The sequence below is a fragment of the Microplitis demolitor genome, chromosome 9 (assembly GCF_026212275.2).
Source record: "Microplitis demolitor isolate Queensland-Clemson2020A chromosome 9, iyMicDemo2.1a, whole genome shotgun sequence".
Classification (NCBI taxonomy): domain Eukaryota; kingdom Metazoa; phylum Arthropoda; class Insecta; order Hymenoptera; family Braconidae; genus Microplitis; species Microplitis demolitor.
Window position 1 is genome coordinate 12443324 of NC_068553.1, and position 21621 is coordinate 12464944.

Consider the following 21621-nt stretch of genomic DNA (forward strand, 5'->3'; position numbering starts at 1 on the left):
TCCAAAGTTATGATTTTTTGAATTTTTTAAAAATTTTTGTTTTCAACTTTTTCATTACTTTTTTCGAGGGAAACAATTTTTTTTAAAAAAATGAGCACATGATAGTTTTTTTCAGGAGAAATTCTCAGCTTTCCAATGAAAATATCCATTTTTTATTTCAAGTTACAGAAGACCCTTTAAAATTCGTTTAAAATAAGAAAAACGATTTTTATGACTGTGTGGCGCTTGATACATCTAATTTGATATTTTTTTGAAAGTTGAGACTTTTTCCCACAAAACACGTAATTTTCATAATGCGCATATTTTTTGTTTGAACAAAATTAAATAAATTATAAACTCTTTATGATTAAAAAACTTGAATTCTTAACTTTTTTGAGAATCTTGATACATTTTTAACACAAATATATCCTAGGCTATCAACAATAGGTGAGAAAGGATGCACTGCTTGTGTTTCTTTCACCGTATTTGACTCTAAGTATCGTACGTCTAAAACATTTATTTTCTATTAAAAGGCATTATTCCCTGATTAAAAGGAACGATTTGTCATGTTAAATGCCCATAAAAAAGAGTGATTTAAAAACATTTAAAAGTATTGAAAAGTATTAAAAATTTTTTTTCCAATCGTTTGAAATCGTTTCTTTTGATGAGGCTTGATTATAAAAGTGAAATCAACGCCGGTAAAATTTTGAATAAAATCAATGACTTGTATTTAAATAATTTTTGGTTTTGTTCAAAAAAAAAAAATATGCACATCGTGAAAATTACATCTTTCGTAGGAAAAGGTCTCAGCTTTCAGAAAAAAATATCAAATTAGATGTATTAAGCGCCGCATAGTCATAAAAATCGTTTTTATTTTAAACGAATTTTAAAGGGTCTTCTGTAACTTGAAATAAAAAATGGATATTTTCATTGGAAAGCTGAGAATTTTTCCTACAAAAAGCTATTATGTGCTCATTAAAAAAAAAATAGTTTCCTTTAAAAAAAGTAATGAAAAAATTGAAAACAAAAATTTTTGAAAAATTCAAAAAATCATAACTTTGAAATTGCTGCATATTAAAGGCTCAAATTTTCAGAGATTTTTTTTTTTAAATACATGGAAAGACTCCTCAAAGTTTGAATCAAATCGATGAGGGTCGCCCCGTAAAAATAACTTTATTTAGTGGAATGACCCATGTATAGATAGTATTTAATATTGAACATAAAGTAAATTGAATCTATTGTGCAAGCTGTCGTTTGGTTCTTGTTTCAGTAACTAATCATAGATGATTTAATTTTAGCTTTTACTTTTAGATAAAATTTTACAGATTGATTCTTTTAAGGAACTCTAAGGACTTTCGACATCCAATCGGTATGTTTAGTCATTCTTTGATGTTGTTTGGAAGCTTTAAATCAGCTCTAACCTCCGTTCCAGTAGCACAATCCAAGAGTATGTGCCCAACGGTGAGCTTCGTACTACACCTGTTACATTTTGGTAGGTTCTCTTTTTCCAGCAGCCATTTGTGAGTGATCAGCGTATGTCCCATCCGTAGTCTGTTGATTTTTACTTGGTCTTTTCTGAACATGTAGAACTCTGGGAATTTCTCTTGTACTGAGTCTCTTAATTTTTGTAAGTGGGAACTTTTTTGATTCCAGGCCTTATTCCAGAGCTTCTGTGTCTCCACTTTGATTACTTTGTAGTAATCATCCGATGCAGGTGTCAGAATCGTGTCAGGTTTGTCTATGAAGTTAGCATTTTTTGCTTGGAGGTCTGCCTCTACGTTGCCTTTGATGCTATGATGCCCAGGGATCCACACGATTTCCACTGTGGCCTTGTTGTTTAAGTTGTGTAGCAGAGTCGTGATTTCTAAAATCAGCGGTGTCTTTTTGGTGTCACTCTTAATGGCAATTAGGGTGGACATAGAGTCCAAGAAGATTACTGATTTATCATTTCTCTTTGAGTTATTGATCAGTTGGAGAGTGTTATGTATCGCTGTAGCCTCACAAGTGAAGACTGAGTGATAGTCCTGTAGTCTAACTAGGTGAGTTTCATAATTCGCAACTATAGCGCAGCCCGATTTCCCGTCTGCATGTGAGCCGTCAGTGTAATATTGATGGTGTTCTCTATACTTATCTTTAAGTTCCAAGAATAGATTTTGGTAGGTGATGGCTGGTGTCGTTTTTCGAGGGGACTCTGCGAGCTTAAGGTTAATAGGTAGAACTAATTTTTCCCAAGGCGGAGGTGTTTCCGTACTGCTAGCGGTCCAACTTGGTAGCGGGAGAAGGAGTTCCTTTATGTATTAACCGGATCTAGTCCTCAATGGTTTGGGTAGATATTTTCTTATCTCGTATTCTAAATCTGTTGCAGACAGCTTGAGTACTTGATTGGTAGCTGGGTTGTCGTCGCGAGTGGAGATCTTGGTTCGGTATTTTAATACAAGTTCTTTTCTTCGAATGGCTAACGGTTTGTCTCCTGCTTCGGCCAGTATACTGTTGATAGGACTTGTTCGGTTTTGACTTTGGAGAATTTGAATCCTGTTCTCTCCGACCATTCCTGAAGTTTGTTTAGGGTCTTTTGCATTGAGTTTAAGACAATATCCACATTTTTGCCTTTACCTACCACTGTCAAGTCATCCGCAAACATGTAGCTTTTTATTGGGGCCTCGACAAATGAGGGGATGTCATTGACTGATAAAATGAAAAGTATGACACTGAGGACCGCTCCCACCGGGAGGCCGTCCTCCACTGAAGCTGTTGCGGACAATATACCTTCCACTTTAACTCTGATAGTTCTCTTACTTAGAAACTTGAGTATGAATGCCAATACATTTCCAGTGAGGCTCAAGTTTCCCAGTATTTTTAGTACTCGGTGAGGCCAAGCCATCTCATACGCCTTTTCTAGGTCCATTGCAACTGTAACCACCGTATTTCCTTGGGCGATAGGATAGTTACGAAAATTCGTTTCCTGCAAACAAAGAATTAACGGATTATGGTTATTAACTATAAGATATATGTTTTCTAGTCTGTTATAATATCCGTTAACATTCTATTGTACTACCGCCATTTTGAGTTAATTTATTAAATTAGATTGAGGTAGTCGAGTTACTTCTTGTTCTAATCCCAGTTGCCTCAGGACCTCCAGTTGGGATTTGTACTCTTCGCATGATTCTTGAAGATCGGTTCTTCAGTCTAGGGTTCTAGGTCTTCCCATACTTGATCATCCGTTCTAGTATCCGTTCTTAATTTCTTTTTTGCCACCCTGGGTTTCCTTGGCGTGATCCAGTTGCCTTCTAAATCACTGGCCACACTGGAGTTGTCAGTTTCCCTGTCAGAATCACTCGGGTCCAAAGCCTTGGTTACAACATCTGAAATTGATTCTGTGGTATTTGAGTGCGCTCTTTTCTGTCCTTTTGTGGTAGTATCATCCATTTCCATACTTTCTTGCTTATGGCTAGCTGTTGGTGGAGCTGGCGGCGGAAACATAATAGTTTTAAGCGTCCCCTCTGTGCTCTTTGGAGGGTTTCCTTGATGATATGATCTGTCTAAGTTTTTGATATTATCGTCGTTTTGATTCTCCAGCGTCTCTGTTGTGCCTGCGTTTGGGCAACTTTTAGCTATATGCCCAGTTGTGTTGCAAATAAAGCATTTTAACGTGTCTTTGGAGTTGTAAATTCAATAATTGGTGTCTTCATAGTAGATTGGGAATGACTCAGGTAGTTTTTTGTCATCGCAATGTATAAATGTCTTCGGAAACTCAAAACGTGGGAGAATCCGGACTCATTCATACCTAACTTCATAAAGGTTAGCTGGGACATTACTTGTATATTCATTTCTTTAAGTTTACCCTCGATCACATAGTGAGGTATAACTGGACAAACATTAGATAACACAATTCTCTCATTGTGGGTAATTAAATGTCAGATAGAAATAGTTGTGTCTTTGAGTTTAACCACACCTTAAACTTTGTCACGATATTTAAATATCGCGGCAGTCTCACATCGGGTCGGTGAGCAACAGATGGCAGCACACGCTGCTCACACGTCTCTTCATACAATAATATTATGATTATTTTGTTTATATGTAAGATTTTATTTTAATTACTACACTACTTTTACTTAATTGATTTTTTAGATGTAAACTGGGATGAACTCAGGAAAATTCACTGATTATGTTGAGAATAATTAGATTTTTGTAATGCTAGGAGAAATAATTGCGCATTTTATTTATGTGCTTATGATTATTTTGATTGGTTGACACACGCGCATCAACACAAGAGTTGACAACCGTAAATTTATTTATTATCAATAAATTTACTAGTTTATAAATAAATCATTGGTTGATTTATCGGTAAATCATATTAAGAATTAATTAAACCGGCACACAAAAAAAATTAAATAGAATGTGCATTTGACCGGACCTACCTACGGGTATGTATTTTGGTCCGCTGAATCCGAATTCGAGGTAAGTTTGACCCCTACACCCTCGAAATTTCGAGAAAACTCCAAAAAACCATAAAAATGATGAAAATTGGCAGTTTTAATGATAAAAAAATGTTTTGGAACTAAACTAAGCGTGATTTTCATGTATATCGATCCGCTGAATATGAATCGAAACTTTATTGAGACCACGAGACAAAAAAGAATTCTTCTGGTCCAATTCAGATAAAATTTTATATCTTTTGATGTCTTCAATTCGCATCTTAATTTTTTTAGTCTATTCACCCTCTAAAACTGGAAAAATTCGAAAAAATTATAAGAATTACCATTCATAACAATGAAAATTGATTAGACATAATTTAATGCCTAAAATAAATGCTCTATAACGTAGATATAACAAATAACTTGAAATCTGTGAAAAACACAAGACATAAAAAGATAGAAAGAAATGATTTTTACGAATCCTAAACTTTCCTTCGTTTGTATCGCACTCTTTTATCCTCAAATGATTTTCGTAGTGGATTCCTCTTTCGTTCACGATTTTCTTCGGGTACTTCTCTTTTTAACATCCAACGAAAATCTGCCATCATGTTAACACTTCAATTTCCTTGGTAACTACTCTCCATTTCACTGATGTCTTGGTGTAAACATTCTCCCTGTTTTTCACTGTAGTCTCCACGATTGTCAGAGAAGTGGTCAAGATGAGAATCTAAAAAGTGTAACTTGAGATTTATTAAACAACCCAAATTTTTGTAGTTTTCTAGCAATGCGTCAACTAAAGTGCTGTAATCCTCACTTCTGTTATTTCCCAAAAAGTTTTGTGAAACATTTTTGAAGCTTACCCAAGCTGCTTTTTCTGTGTCATTCATTGTTCCTTCAAAATTTGCATCCTGAAATAAAGATCGTATTTGGGGTCCATCAAAAATTCCCTCATTCAATTTCGCATCACTTATTGCAGGGAACTTTCCTCTCAAGTACGCAAAACAATCACCATCTTTATTCAGAGCTTTCACGTACTGTTTTATGAGTCCCAACTTGATATGTAGTGATGGCAGCAAATATTTGGAAGGCTGAATTAAGGGTGGTCGTATAACGTTATGGGAACCTGGATTTAATGCAGATCTTAATGGCCATTCTTTTTTGACATAGTGATTTTTCCGGTCTCTGCTATCAAACAAACATAAATAGCAAGGATATTTGGTGAATCCCGATTGCTGACCTAACATAAGTGTTGGAGTTTTGAGATCTCCATAAGTTTTCCAGTTATGCTCTGAATATTTTATTTTTCTCAATACAATCTGTAAATTTTCATAAGTTTCTTTCAGTTTTGTCGAATTAGCTATTGGAATCGGCGCAAATTCATTCCCAATATGAAGCAAAACAGCTTTAAGACTTCGTTTCAATGAATTGATAAAAAGTCTCCACTCATCGCCCTTATACGTGTTCGGTTTCACTTCATCAACTAAAGCTTTAACATCTGAACAGTATACCACCGAATGTTGATCGTCGTTCATAAAAAATTTCCGGAATTTTTTTTCCCTATTTCGATAGAATGTCACTGATACACCTTTAGCCAACAAATGTTTTTCTTTCAACATTGACGCAAGTAATTCAGCTCCATCTTTCGGTAAAGCTAAGTCTCGAACCAGATCATTAAGTTCTTCTCGGCTAAACGTTTCAGGGTCTTTTGTTTTTCCGCCAGGTAAGTACTCTTCATATTCTGAATATTCTTCTTCCGAACTTTTTTCAACTAGCGTGTCGTCTTCTTCTACATCCATTTCTTCAACCGTATTAATTTCCTTGACAACTTCTATTTTTCGTGACTTAATAGCTGATGAAACATTGGCGTATACAATTTTGTTTTTTGTATTCCAGGTGAACCCGGTAGTATCTGTCATACAGAAATAACAATTCTGTAAACCAGTTGGTGAAGACCATATCATTGGCATTGTGAATTTCAAGTTGTCCTGTTTCTTGTTTTTTTCCCACCGGGTTAACATCATGTTACATCGACTGCAAATCGTATGTGGAACCCATTCTGAATCCGAATTAGTAATTTGGAGACTAAAACATTCTACATAAATTTGTTTGATCTTATCAGATAACGATCTTCGATTCCTTTCCAAATTGAATTCTCCACAAATGTAACAAAATGAATCAGGACTTTTATTACACAGATGAGAATTACTTCTTGTAATAGTATACTCTCCAGTAGCCAAGTTTCCCACTTCTGAAGAGCTGCAGTCGCTTAATGACGACGCCTGCGGGCCTGCTTTCTCACCCTGACCAGACGCCGATACTGGGGCTCCGACTCCCTGCATCGTAAAGTACTTGTACCTGCCATGACGGCACACACGCCGTTAACCCAGGGACTCTGCCAGATGGTTCTGTAGCCCACCGTCACCACGTGGAGGCGCCCTGGTTACAGGCACAAGCAATTAAGTCTTCAAAAGTCAAAAACGAGAGTAAAAAAATTACTTTTTTCGGAATTTTGGAGGGTTTGTGTGATTTTTTTACATTTTAAACGGCTCGTGGTCTCAATAAAGTTTCGATTCATATTCAGCGGATCGAAATACATGAAAATCACGCTTAGTTTAGTTCCAAAAAATTTTTTTATCATTAAAACTGCCAATTTTCATCATTTTTACGGTTTTTCGAAGTTTTCTCGAAATTTCGATGGTGTAGGGGTCAAACTGACCTTGGATTCGGATTCAGCGGACCAAAATACGTACCCGCAGGTAAGTCCGGTCAAATGCACATTCTAGTTAATTTTTTTGTGTGCGACAGTTATATATTTTCAATGGTTGAAGTGAGATGTATGACAAAATGTTGCCGGCCTAAGTGCTGGCATGAGATTCACGTGCTACCATGGTCAGACGTGGGATAGTCTCTGTAAGAGTAGCGTGCGTGCTTCTGTTGCATTAATAATTATACATTTGACGCCATTTGGTATTTTGAGGAAATCATATAAATCCAGTGGCATTAGTTGAGTATTTTGGTATAACGCAAAAAGGAAAATACAGTTACCGTATTATCGTGCAACCAAGGGAGTTGAATAATTACATAAACTGTAAGTACTTTTTGGCTAATATATTAGCGTGTAATTTGGTTCCCGAGTTGGTGATCATTTGTAGTCTCACATGAGTGAGAGTGAGATAGTAGATTATGAGTTTTAATATTTTTCATACGCATATGATGGAATGCGTGATTATATTGTGCCCAGTAAATACTAATACAATAATTGAAATTATTCAGTATTATTTTGTCATTACCTAATATTGGTTGTGATAAATATTTGGTTATCTTTCTTTATTATTTACTGCTATAATTATTAGTTCTTGCGTTTATTATTATTTTTAAACTATCACGTGTGAGTGATATAAGAGTTTATAATTATTATTGATTCTAATAATTATTGTTATATCTATTATTTTCTGATAATACTATTATTGTGAGTACAGCGTAACAGTCAGCAGTGGAAATTTTACGAAACTATTTACTGGAAATATTAGAAGATTAGTTTGAGATTATTTTTATTTTATTTTGGAATATCACGTGCTAATAATATCATTATTTACATGCGGTAACTTATTTTGCGTTTAAGATATTTATTGTCTATTCATTATTGTTATTTTTGTATTTGTATACGCATACCCGTATTATTTTGTAAGTGATTTATTATTTTATCTTTGATATTGTTCATTTGGTTATGTGATACCCTTGATTAATTAAGTTATTACTTAAAATATATTTGAAGCAAATGATCATCAACCCGGTATTAATTTAAATTTTATTTACATTACTGCTATCTTTTTCTTGCTTTTCTCTTCCTAAAATCTGAAACTGCTATCCTGTATTTTTAATTTAATTTCATTTTCATTTCTTTATTGTATTTTGTTTTGAGTTTAATTTTGTTCGTGGGGTACACGAACTGGCACCCAACTAGGAAATCTAATCCAGCCTGAGCAGAGCTGCGTATCCAGGGAGATTTGGGATATCTCTGACGGTTTTAAATCAGCCTGGAAACACGGTGGAATCACGGTGGATCCAGGGTGGTTACAGGGTGGGTTTGTGCCATTTTATCACCGTAGATACACGGTGGTTACATGGTGTTTCCACGATGGTAACACGGTGTACCCACCCTGATTCCACGGTGTATTCACCGAGATTCCACAGTGTATCCACGGTGATTACGCGGTGTACGTGGAATCACGGTGAATACACCGTGTAGTCACCGTGGAATCACGGTGATAAAATGGCAAAAAACCCACCGTGGATTCACCGTGATTCCATCGTGTTTCCGGGGTGTTTCCAGGGTGAATCAAAACGGCGAGGGATCTCTAGGTGGGACTTTTGGTTTACTACTATTTTTATTTTCAGTTTTTTCACCAACGGAGAGCCATAACGGCTATTGAGCACCAACCACACTCCGCCGTGGGACGTGTGAAATAGAAGAGAACGTTATATCTCCAACTAGCATGTCAGCTGTTTCTTTGAAATTCATGTAAATGCAAACACGTTGGTTAGAAATTTGAGATCCAAATATTATAGCTGTAGGAGATGATAAGGTAGCAATGGCTAGAATGTAGTCTTTTAAATCAATACCTTCAATGGCGTCCAGGACAATCGCTTGTTCTTTTTTAGGGAAAACTCAATTTGCCACACTGGCATATCTCGACATATTTTTCATTGGGTTCTGTTGGATTTAGGGTACATTTGTAGTATTAGTTTGGAGAACATGAGTATTTCGGTATCTTGTTGTTGAACAAGTTCTGTTGTTTGGATTGACCTGTGTACGTTGACTGTTTAGGTTACCTTGAAGGGGCATGTCACTTTGGTTATCAATAACTTTAGGGTTTTCCATAATGTGGAGCCCCCTCTGGAGCCTCCACTAGCTTTTGTTTTACTTCTTATGCTCATTAATAAAATTTATTTACTAATCTCAATTAATTAATCACGTGAAACACGTGCCACAGTACATAACCTCAAACTCGAGTTACTGTAGTAATACACGTCTGCACTGTATGAGTGTCGTGACACGACTGATCAATTATTATTATTTATAATTATTTGAAGTAAATAAAAAGTTTATTAGAACATCTCATATTACATATTGATTTACTTTTAGTTTTATTTTTAGTTCAGAAAATAATAAAAAAATATTCAATTAATTTAAGGTAGTACTATCGATATCACAATTGTAAAATGTGTGTTTTATGTAATTTGACTATCATAGTATTTATATTTTTGAACGTCACGTAAGAGCAAAATAAATAGAAATATGCTTACAGTAACTCTGTTTCAGTCAAAATATGATAACATGCGCTCAAATCTATTGCGCCAACATCTATTGTACAAATTATTAGCCAAAAAGTTTTAAACATTTTTTTCTTTCCGTTGATACCACTTTCATTGAAATCTGAACGTCACGTTTAGTGAAATAAAAGAAACTCTCTGATTTCCCATAAGGAGCAACGATAAAAGCAGACATTTTTAGGTAGATTTTTCTAAAATCTAGCTATTGTATTTATCCTCATGGTCGATTTTTCAAGGAATTTTGTCACAACCTATTATGATTGGTTGAGTAGGATTCAAAAATACCATCCATTAAAAAATTTATATATATATATATATATATGTATATAAATAAATATAAATATATATATATATATATATATACATATATATATATATATATATATATATATATATATACATATATATATATATATATATATATATATATTAGACTGTTTCAAATTAGGGGACTATTTTTTTTTTTTTTATGAACATTGAAAAATCGAAAGGGTATCTTAAAATATGGTGACAGTTCAAATTTGAGCTCTTAATAGTGATATTTAGAGGTGGCTTTCGATAATTTTCTTTTTTCACTTAGTAACATGGTTAAAATACATAACTTCCGACGAAATCAAGATACAAAAAATCTCCTCTTAAACATTTTGTAGCAAATTCACTGATCTACAAAAAAAAGTCTTTTATGATTTTTGCATAAATTCAACCATTCACAAGATATCCGATGTCAAAGTTTGATACAATTCGAAGAACTTGTTTTTGCTCGTTCTGAATTTTATGACATGTCAACTAATGAGCTTTTGTTCGGATATAGGGAATCGGATATAGTTATTGGTATGATAAGTAAATACCTTTACTCCTGAAGCATTACAATTAGCGTCTACACGCTACCGTATATTGTTACAAACTGAAATCTAAGCATACATAATGAGCAATGAGCAATAGTACGGAGTATAGTGTATGTACATATGCATGCTATTGACTCCAACAGTTTCCCTCAATTGTATGCGTGTGTCAAGTTATTCTTAATCATATTGGTAACCTATTATTTGAAGTAATTCTAGGGTCCCAATGGCTTCTTTAGGATATCGCCGATATTCTTCTCAGATCGGACATAAATAATTTTTATTATTCCCTTTGATTCCAGGTCTCTTGTATTGAAATATTGTGTGTCGATGTGTTTGCTTCTTGGACATAAATCTTGATTTTGAATATTTGCAATGCAGGCCTGGTTTTCTTAATAGATAATAGTTGGTTGTTTTTGTGCTTTGTTCAGAAATTCTAGTATTCTTCGAAGCCAGATGCACTCTTTCAATGATTCGAACAATGCCACGATTTCAGCCTCCGTCGACGATATTGAGACGCATCGTTGTTTCTTGCTGACCTAGCTTATGGTGCCGCTGAGAAATTTTAAAATGTAGCCGGAACTGGATTTTTTTCTACCTAGTTCGCGTCTGGGTATCCAAATAGATTTTGGGGGTCGTATTTGTGGTCGCTCAATTTTAGTTTGTATTTTTTTTTTTCAGTTTTAGGTATCTTACTACTCGCTGTAACTCATTTCAGTCAATTTTTTTTGTGTCTTTAATATGTTGGGCTAAAAGGGCGACAGGCGCTGAGATGTCTGGCCTGGTGTGAGTCGGCAAGTACCGTAGGGACCCAATTAGATCGCTATAGTGTTCGTTTGGTTCTTCTGGTGCCGATAGTCTATTTTTCTCATAGTCTACATCTATGGGATACTTGGATGTTATTGCGAGATCTAGTCTTGTGAGCGTCAAAATTTTTTCAATATAATGCTCTTAACTGATCATAAATTCGCTGTCAACATTTCGTGAAATTTCAAACCCAACATAACATTTGACATCTCCCATATCGACCATTTTAAAGGTTTTATTAAGTAGTGCAAATATGCCATCTATCTGTTTTTCTGATGAACTGGCTGCTAGTATGTCGTCTACGTGTACTACTAGGAAAATAATTGTGTTTTTTCCATGTTTGTAAAGACAGGGATCACTCTGGCAGCGTTCAAAGCCACGTTTTGTCAGTATAGTGTTTAATTCACCGTTTCACATTCTTGCTGCCTGTTTTAAACCATAAATTGATTTGTTGAGTCTACAACCCCAGTCTGACCTAACTTTGTCTTCAAAACCTGGTGGTTGTTTCATGTATATGACCTCACCGAGTTTTCCGTTTAAATATGCCGTTTTTACGTCCCAGTGTTTGACTGTCAACTTCTGCTTTTCAGCGATAGCTAGTACCATTCTAATAGTGCTTGGTTTTACTACTGGAGCAAAAACTTCTTCGCAATCCACTCCAAATTTTTGTGAAAATCCTTGAGCCACTAGTCTGGCTTTAAAACGATCCGGTGTACCATCAGGAGTTTTCTTTACTTTGAAAACCCATTTACAGCCTATGTCCTTTTTGTTTTCGAGATTGGCTCGAGATCCAAGGTTTCATTTTCTCATAGTGATTGAAGTCCTTCCAAAACCGCTATTTTCCATTCTTCAACGTATGGTCCGTTTAATGCCTATTCGATAGTCGTCGGTTCTTCGCCATTTTGATATGTTGCTGACTATTCTCTTTGAGTGAATTGATTCTTATGTACTTCCATGTTTTCATCTTGTATTATTGATATTTCAGGAATTTCAAAGGCTTCTCCTAGGGTGTTCACTTTTCCACGTTTGTCAACGGTTTTGTGACTCTTTTCTGGCTCTGAAATTTTGTTTTGATGGGTATGTTTACCAATTCTTCTCTGTCTTCGCATGATTTAAATTTTTTTTCGGGGATGAATGTGAATTCTTCTTCGTCCATGGATCGTCCTTCAGTGCGGAGTCCTTCCAGAAACTTTTCGTTTCTGCTTACTATGACTTTGCCCGTCAAAACCTCCAATAGCCCAAACCTTTTGGGTTTTGAGGATAACCGACAAAAATACAGTCGCGAGCTTTCACATTGAGCTTATTCCTCAATTGCTTTGGAATGTGAACTAATGCTCGAGATCCAAATTCTTTCAGGTGACAGACATTCGGTTTCTTGTTGAAAAACAGTTCATAAGAAGTAGCGATCTTTCATTTAATTGGCAAACGATTTTGTACGTAGACAGCTGTAAGAGCGGCTTCTCCCCAATATTTGTTTGGCAGGCTTGCGTCAATGAGCATAGTTCTCACGGCTTCAATTATATATCGATTTTTACGCTCAACAACACCGTTTTGTTCTGGTGTGTACGGAACAGTGTGTTGGAACTCTATTCCGTGTTGTTGAAAATGTTTCTTCAGGTCCTGATTTAAATATTCACCGACAAGATCTGACCTGAAGGTCTTTGGTTTTCTGTTGAATTGAGTAATACAAAATTCTATAGTCTTTGATAGCTTGAGACGCTTGCGATTTTTCTCTTAGTAAAAGTATGTATGTATAACGACTAAAGTCATCGATAACTGTCATTATATACTTTCTTCCTCCTGGTGTTTGTGTGGGCATTGATCCACAAAGATCGGTATGAAAAAGCTCCAACGGATGATTAGTGTATGACATTGACATCTTTGGAAATGGCTTTTTGCTTAACTTCCCCTTTATGCAGGGCTTACAGGACTGTTTAATTTCACAATTATCAATTTTTAAGCCATCTACTAAGTTATTTGTTAGTAATTGTTTTATTACCTTGGTGTCTATGCCCGAACCTGGAGTGCCGTCTATGTATACAATTATCCAAATGATGTGGAACAACAGCGAATGCTACATCAGGAATTCTTAATCTGTATACTTAACCTAAACTGTCTCCAACAGCTACTTCAGTTTTTTTAGAATCGTGAATTAGCATTTTGTTATTTTTAATCTCAAGCTTAAAACCGAGTTTATCAAGTACACCGATAGATAATAAGTTACAATCAAAGTCTGGTATGTATAATACCTTGTTTACAGTTAGGACTTTGATTTTCCAGAGCTAGTGAGGCATTCTATTCTCCCGCTCCCTATGGCTTAAACTTTGCATGAGCGACCATTCGCCACATGCACATTTGACGAATACGATCTATTTATGTTTTCAAAGAAAATTATGTCATTGGTTATGTGACTGCTTGCTGCCGAATCTAAAAACCAGCTCGTTTTTGTTTGTTGTTTTGTAGCAACGTAGGCTTGATTGAGTAATCTCTGTACTGCTGCTGCTGTCTTCCCCACTTTCCGAGTCTTCCTGCAGTGTGGCCCTAGCTCTTTCTCTTTTCCTTCCTTCCTTTTGATTTTTCTTCAATTTTTTTCTCCAGTCTAAATACTTTGGGCACTCCTGTTTCACATGACCGGTTTCGTGGCAAAAGAAACACTCAATATAGGCATTGTTTCTTTTATTCATAGTCACTTTTAGCGCAGTATTATGTTCTTCGGAGCTGTTTGAACATTTACGCCACTTGTACTCCCCGAGCAAAGTGGCCTTGACTATATCCATAGTCAATTCCTCTTCCGGTTTAGACGCTATGACGGATATAAGGGTATGATATGACGCGGACATGCTATGCATGAGGATCCCAGGACCAAATTCCACTGCGTCCCGTCCCCGAGTGACAACAAATTATCTGTCAGCTTTTGAGTCTTAGCTAAGTGTTTTTCTAGGTCCTCTTCATCTTGGGATTTTAACTGTAACAAATCCACAGTCAATGTAAACTTTTTAATGCCACTTGCCTTTTCGTGATACGCTTTAAGTGCGTCACAAGCACTTTTGGCTGTTGTCTTGTCTCTGATATGTGAGATTTGTGCGTCTTCTACAAGAAGACAGATAGTACCACAGTATTTATAGCTTCCTCTCCAGCAGTGGGTCTCGTTCCTGATACCGCTTTCCATGTTCCTTCACGTTTTAAAAGCTGTTCGACTTTAAATTTCCATATTTGGTTGTAACGGGGTGGAATGCTCTCGCATTTTAATTTAAATTTAATTTCGACTCGCACCAAAAGATCCGCCTTCCTTCTCCAACAACTGTCAATATTGAAGCAAATACAGTCACTGATGCGTCGGAGTCGCTACGGTCGAGTTTTCGACGTTTGGTTTTAGGGGTTGGTCAACCTGAGTAGAGAGGTACGAGGCTCAGAGACGATGAGCTGTCGGGCTCTTCGCTCGCAGCAACCGCCGTAGACGGACGTGCCTACCACGACTACCATTACTATCTTGGTTTTCACTACAACTACCATCTACCACTACTACTACACGTGCTGATATTTTATACTTATAATGGGCCAAGAGCATATAAGCCCACTTCAGGTGAAAGCTTATTTCTTACTTGTTAATTAAGTTTTATTTAAATTATTCATAATTATATAATAATTATTGTGGATTGGACCTGGTGGATTTGTAAAGGTTTGAAATGGATTGATGGACTTGGAAGGAATTAGTTGGAGGTTTTTTGGTCATGGAAGAAAAGGATCGGTGGAAGAAAGGACTGGTTTGGATTGGAGATTTGTTGGAATAAGTCGAGTCGTTTAATTATTGTCGGGTTAATTATTTTATTTGTCAAATAATATTTGAGTAATTGAGTCGTTATAATTTAGTCGAGTCAGTATTAATTTAATAAAGTCAAGTCGAGTCAGTTTCATCAGTCATTTTGGTTATTGTTCACCTTCTCATTATTTCTTTGTAAAACGACTTCGTTTGAATAAATACCATAGTTTCATGTCTTAATTTCAGATATTTACTTAATTAATTAATAACAACCTTCCTGATAAGTTTAGAATAAGATCTCTCTCTAATTTTAATACAGTGTGGTCCAGTACGGGGTTATCCTCGTCCGTATTGCACTTTTCTATTTTCCATAATTGAGGAATTTTTTTTGACGATGATAGATCATTGCGGACACAACAAAAAAAAAATTTGAAAAAAAAAAAAAAAAAAAAAAAAATTGAATTTTTTTTTTTTTCTTTCCAATTTTTTTCGATAGTCCTATAACCGGGCAGCGTTGGTATACGACGTGAGAGTGCGGCTCTCTCACTGTCTCTGTTTGAATTTTGGTCTTTCTCTCTCTATCTCATTACAGCCTGATTGCTGAGTTTGGCTGAGTTAGGCGTTAGACCACGAGGGATGACTTCGCGCAGCAGGTGACCGTAAATCGGTCATATGCGCATAATTAGGTAGGGGTCATCGGAGGTTGAGACTTGAGACAAATCTATCGGAGATGACACTCAAGTTCAAGTACTCGGCTAGTCAGTCGTGCTTAAGTCAATCTATTGTTCTGCAAGGGATTTCTTAATTCATCTTAGTGATTGATTTCGTTACAAAGTGGTTTACGAAAACCAAAAATTCGTTAAGTTTTTTTTTTTCGTGAAGTGATTTGCCAGAGTGTCAAGCACCAAGTCTATCAACAGCCCAGGAACCGGAAGAGGAGCTCCACTGAGGAACTCACCATGCAGCGACGCCCGATACCTGCAGTACGTCGCACTCAATAAAATCCAGATAAGATTTATAATAAATTTATTACTATTTATATCTCTCTTCAACGTCAATCTAGCGTGAATAATTATTATTTTATTTCCCGTGTCCATTAAATAATTACGTGTAAATAAATTTATTTCGTTGTCACTAGACACTTATTTATCTATAGAAGAAATTTAATTTATATAAAGGGGAATTTTGTAAATATTTGGGAATTTGGTTAAATAAAATTTATTATATATATAATAATTGAATTAATTCTCTAAATAAAATTACTTTCATCACCAGTGTCTTTAGAATAAGTTAAATTTCAGCCACGTGTCCAGTCAAAACGAGTCGACCCATCCCTGAGATCTATTGCCCGCGTTCCAGAACCAGCAATATAATAATTAAAATTTATATTTATAATTAATAATTGATTATTGAATCGGGAAATTATTTAACTGTGGTTAGTGGCTACTGGACACGAAGTAGCCAAAGGTCACCGTTATAGTCCATCTTTTTGATCGAAATATCACGATTATTGGTGAAAAAAACATTTTGAAATCGAAAAAATGAACAAAAACCAAGAAACTACCAATTATGGTGATTTTTGGAAAAATCGATAAATTTAAAGCTTCGGGACACTAAGAAAGAAAAATCATAGCGCTTTAAAATTATCAGGGTTTTTTCACGACTCTTTGAGGTTGAAAAAAAAACGACGATATCCTTTGTTCATCTGTTATATCCAAAGTTATAGCAAGATTTCGGAATATCCTTAATTATGAGAATTTTAGCTGTTTTTTAATAAACATTATCACTTTAAAAAAAATTTTTTTATCAAAAGTCACTAGTTTTATCTTACAGAGAATGTTTTCCAGTTTTCAAAACCCTGCTTCCATTCTCTGTACGAAAAATACGTCCGGAGTTATTGATTATCAAAGCTAAAATGGACTTTTTTGCTTTGATCAATGATAAGTCGGCGCCAAATCGTCGCAGAAACTTTTTTAGGCCACCAAATTAAAGGGCATAAAATTTCCTAAAAGAGTCATAAAGTCAAATTATCCAAAAAAATTTATTGAAGCCCATAGATTTGTTGAAACACGAGCAAAAATTTTGAAAATTTTTTTTTCGTCGGTTTTCTTAAGATTACTTCGGAACCGTGCATGATAAAAAAAAATTGAAGTCCAGATCTGAAAACTAGAAACTTGAGAGTTATAAGATAAAAACCCGCCCATTAAAAAAAAGTAAAAAATTGCGATGATACACTTCTTAATATTAATATTAAGGGCTCAAACTTACACGATAGTTTTTTGTCATGATGATTAATATTTTCACAGTATCGTAAAAACAAAAATCGTTGTCTTTTTTGGCCCAGTCTAATATATATGATCATATAAGAATTTTTTTTATCGGGATGACTACACACTAATATGTATCACAAGATATGCATGCACGAAATTAACTTATTAGATCGATGGAGTGAGTAATGAGCCTTTTATTTCGGTTGCTGAATGGCCTTTTTTACTATTAATATCTTTTTTTTAGTTCTCTGTAGACCTTCAAAAATTTAACTAGTTCATAATCTTATAATGTACTAGTAAGTCAAGTTTTATTAAATTCTGAACGTTAATTCTAAAACCAGTATTACTAATTTAAAAACATTATATTGCTTAATTATTTGCATATAGGGAAAGAACACTAGTACCCAGCTCCTAACCAGTAGCTAGCCAGTCATATACTTTAGCATTGGTTCAAAATATATATGGATATAATTTAACATGAAGTGGCTACTGGTTTGAGGCTGGTTACTAGTGCTTTTACCCTATAATAGTATAAAACATTTCATAGCCAAATTTAATTTTTTTGAGAGTTATCATCTTATTTGGTTAAAAATAAATATTACTTACATAAATAATGGGAACAAGTAATTTGTATGATTACTTGTTCACTAAGTATCAGACAACGTGCATGTTAGTACGCATGAGCGGTAGTTTGGGAATCATCGTCGCCATGATACCTATTGACGCCCTCACAGAAATAATTAAAAAAAAATTCATAACTTGAAAACCAATCAGTTTAGTAAAAAAACTCATTATTTTTGTCTTAAAACAACCAATATTACTCAAAAAAATATAGTATATTATACTTCTAGGGTGGTAAAGTAAGAAAGCCTCAGATCACATGTAATTGTTGGCCAAGGTGGAGCCGATCAATTACATGTGATCTGAGACATTTCTTACTTTACTGCCCTAGGTGTGTAATATACTATTTTTATTATTGATTTCAAAATTTTCTTCAGAAACGATTGTTTAAACAAAACACACCATTTTTGCAAATTTTAACAATCATATTTATATTTTACCTTAGCTTTTCCATCAACCTCGAATTGCATATGGGTCTTATGACCGGCCCCGGACAAATACGATTATTAACCCTTCGTCGGTCGCATGCATTTCCCATCCGAGTTAGGTCGCATGGTAAGCGTCGCGCCGCCGTGTTAAATTAAACACGGTGACGCCAAATCTCAAACTGCGAATTTTGTACGCTTACCCGGAATTAAATTTTTTTTTTTACTAAGAAAATTGTTAATATTAATTTTATTTGAATATAATTACACTCATTCCATAAATTAAAGGAACAAAAAAATTTTAGAAATTTTTTAGTGATTTTTGCAAGGCTGTAACTTCGTGAAAAATAATCGTATTGAAAAATAAAAAAAAGCATTTAGTAGCTTGAAATCTCTAGCTTCAACTCATTTTCATCAATTTTTTTAGACCTCCAGCCATTGCGCAAACATGAGAAATGCCGCGAGACAAAAAATTTCTACATTTTTTCTTTTCTTTCAGAGAGCCCACGGGCTGCAAAGATTTTTTTTCAGCTAAACCAATGCATAGTTCGGTTAGCAAATTTAATCAGCTTTAATTAAAATTTTTTTTGAGTTTCGTACGATAACTTGTCGCTGAGATATCAACCTTCAAACGAAAACGATTCTTTTGGGTTTGATCATCGATATTTCGTGTACCAATGATCGCACAGTAAATTGAAGAGCGGCGTTAAAAACTTGAATAAATTCCCTTCAAAACCCTCCCGATATTTAAAAAAAAAAAAAATTTTTTTTAATTTTAACATCCATTTGAAGTAAATACAAAAAAATGACTTTTTTTGGTTTTTTAGTAAATCGACCGCTATTCTACAAATATCGTTGAAAAAAAAAGTGTTGCCAGGGTCTTTTTTAGTTTAATGTATCCCCAATAACCCTAAAAATTTTTAAATTGATCCATCGAGCCGTTTTTTGGGGTGGATTGATCAAAGTTTTTCAAAACAATTAAAGGAACAAGTTTTGTTCCTTTAATTGTGTAATCATAATCAAAATGAAAAAATAATTTTTTTCCGACTTATCGTAAATTGTTGCGTTGGTTACTCAGCAAATGCAAGGAAATAACAAAAAAAAAAAATTCCAAAAAATTGCAACTTGTTTTATAGTGTTCGAAATTTTTTTTTTATCGAGATTTTTTGGAAATTTTTTTTTTTGTCACGATTTTGTTTACGATAAGTCGGAAAAAAATTATTTTTTGTTCCTTTAATTGTTTTGAAAAACTTTGATCAATCCACCCCAAAAAACAGCTCGATGGATCAATTTAAAAATTTGCAGGGTTATTGGGGATACATTAAACTAAAAAAGACCCTGGCAACATTATGTTTTTTAACGATATTTGTAGAATAGCGGTCGATTTACTAAGAAACCAAAAAAAGTCATTTTTTTGTATTTACTTCAAATGGATGTTAAAATCAAAAAAAATTTTTTTTTTTTAAATGTCGGGAGGGTTTTGAAGGGAATTTATTCAAGTTTTTAACGCCGCTCTTCAATTTACTGTGCGATCATTGGTACACGAAATATCGATGATCAAACCCAAAAGAATCGTTTTCGTTTGAAGGTTGATATCTCAGCGACAAGTTATCGTACGAAACTCAAAAAAAATTTTAATTAAAGCTGATTAAATTTGCTAACCGAACTATGCATTGGTTTAGCTGAAAAAAAATCTTTGCAGCCCGTGGGCTCTCTGAAAGAAAAGAAAAAATGTAGAAATTTTTTGTCTCGCGGCATTTCTCATGTTTGCGCAATGGCTGGAGGTCTAAAAAAATTGATGAAAATGAGTTGAAGCTAGAGATTTCAAGCTACTAAATGCTTTTTTTTATTTTTCAATACGATTATTTTTCACGAAGTTACAGCCTTGCAAAAATCACTAAAAAATTTCTAAAATTTTTTTGTTCCTTTAATTTATGGCATGAGTTTATTAATAATAAATAACAATTAAATTGTAAATAAAAAATGAAAGCAAAAATTAACCTGAACAATCACTTCACTTCAATATAGTTATACCTATTTCACATGTGGTATAACAGGCTAAAATCGTGGCGGTAAAGAAACTTGGCAACAGCGCACTTTGAAAACGACTCGGATATTTACTCGACCAGGGCGGTGGAACACCGCTCTCTCATACTCGGCCTCGAATATTAAAATTTATAAATATTTTCCAAGTGTTTTTATGCTTGTTAAAAGCGTTAAAATTTTTAAAATAATTTTAAGAAAGAATCAAATTTCTTTAAAAGCTACTAATTCAAGTAAATTTGAGAAAAAAAATATAATGTAAAAAAAGCAGCGCCACGCTCATTCCGCGACCGACGAAGGGTTAAGAAAATAATATTTAAACCAAATTTAATAATTTTTGAATATAAAAATTACTTACAAAGTATCAGATGTTCTGTCAACCGCTTCAAGTGGATCACGATCAGAGTTTGCGTCAGTGGAATCTGTGACATTATATTCTAGATTTTGAGAACCACCTTCATGAGGTAAAATACTTTCAGGATTATCGTCCGCTGATACAATTTCAACAATGCTATTTGGTGACTCAAGTTTTAATTCTTGAACTAGGTCTTGAATTAATGTTCTTGACTGAACTGCACTTTTATCTTTTTCATTTATTATTATTTTACCGGTCCCGGTACGATTGATGGGTCGCTCTGATCGACTTTTAGTATGAGTGTGCAAGTGGCGTTTCATATCGCTACGTACGCGAAATGGTTTTCCACACACAGTGCAGGGATGAGGTTTTTCACCTGTATGAATACGCCGATGATTTTGTAAATAACTACTAGCTCGGAATGTTTTATTACAATATTCACAACGATAATTTTTTTCGCCTGTATGAATTCGGCGATGGACAATTAATGAGTATTTTCGTGCAAAATCTTTACCACAATATTCACACTGAAACTGACGTTGTTCCGAATGAATACTCATGGAATGATATTTTAAATCTCCCCACTGACGGAAATGACGACCACAGTCTTCACATTTGTAAGGTTTGTCACCACTATGTAAGCGTTTGTGAACCTATTTAAAATAATATTTTATATTCTTGAAGATAAACAAATTTGAATATAAGATAATCATGCAAAATCAAGGATCTACGTGTTTTAGCTAATAAAAATACTTTTTTGAGTTTTTTCT

At 34.6% G+C, this 21621-nt stretch overlaps 1 protein-coding gene across 11 annotated transcripts in view; it reads right to left on the reverse strand.

The window, feature by feature from the left end:
- Positions 1-21621, reverse strand: part of LOC103577800 (zinc finger protein 271) — a 124570-nt gene that overhangs the window by 90750 nt on the left and 12199 nt on the right. For 5 of the 11 annotated variants that reach the window (XM_053742064.1, XM_014441799.2, XM_053742065.1 and 2 more), the window contains exons 6-7: positions 20855-21504; positions 18014-18134 (exon numbers count right to left, since the gene is read on the reverse strand). In XM_053742064.1, the coding sequence (XP_053598039.1) occupies positions 18062-18134; positions 20855-21504 (723 nt within the window). In that variant the 3' untranslated portion in view covers positions 18014-18061. The remainder of the gene's footprint in view (positions 1-18013; positions 18135-20854; positions 21505-21621) is intronic. The other 6 variants (XR_008404312.1, XR_008404311.1, XR_008404313.1 and 3 more) reach the window with 2 other exon arrangements.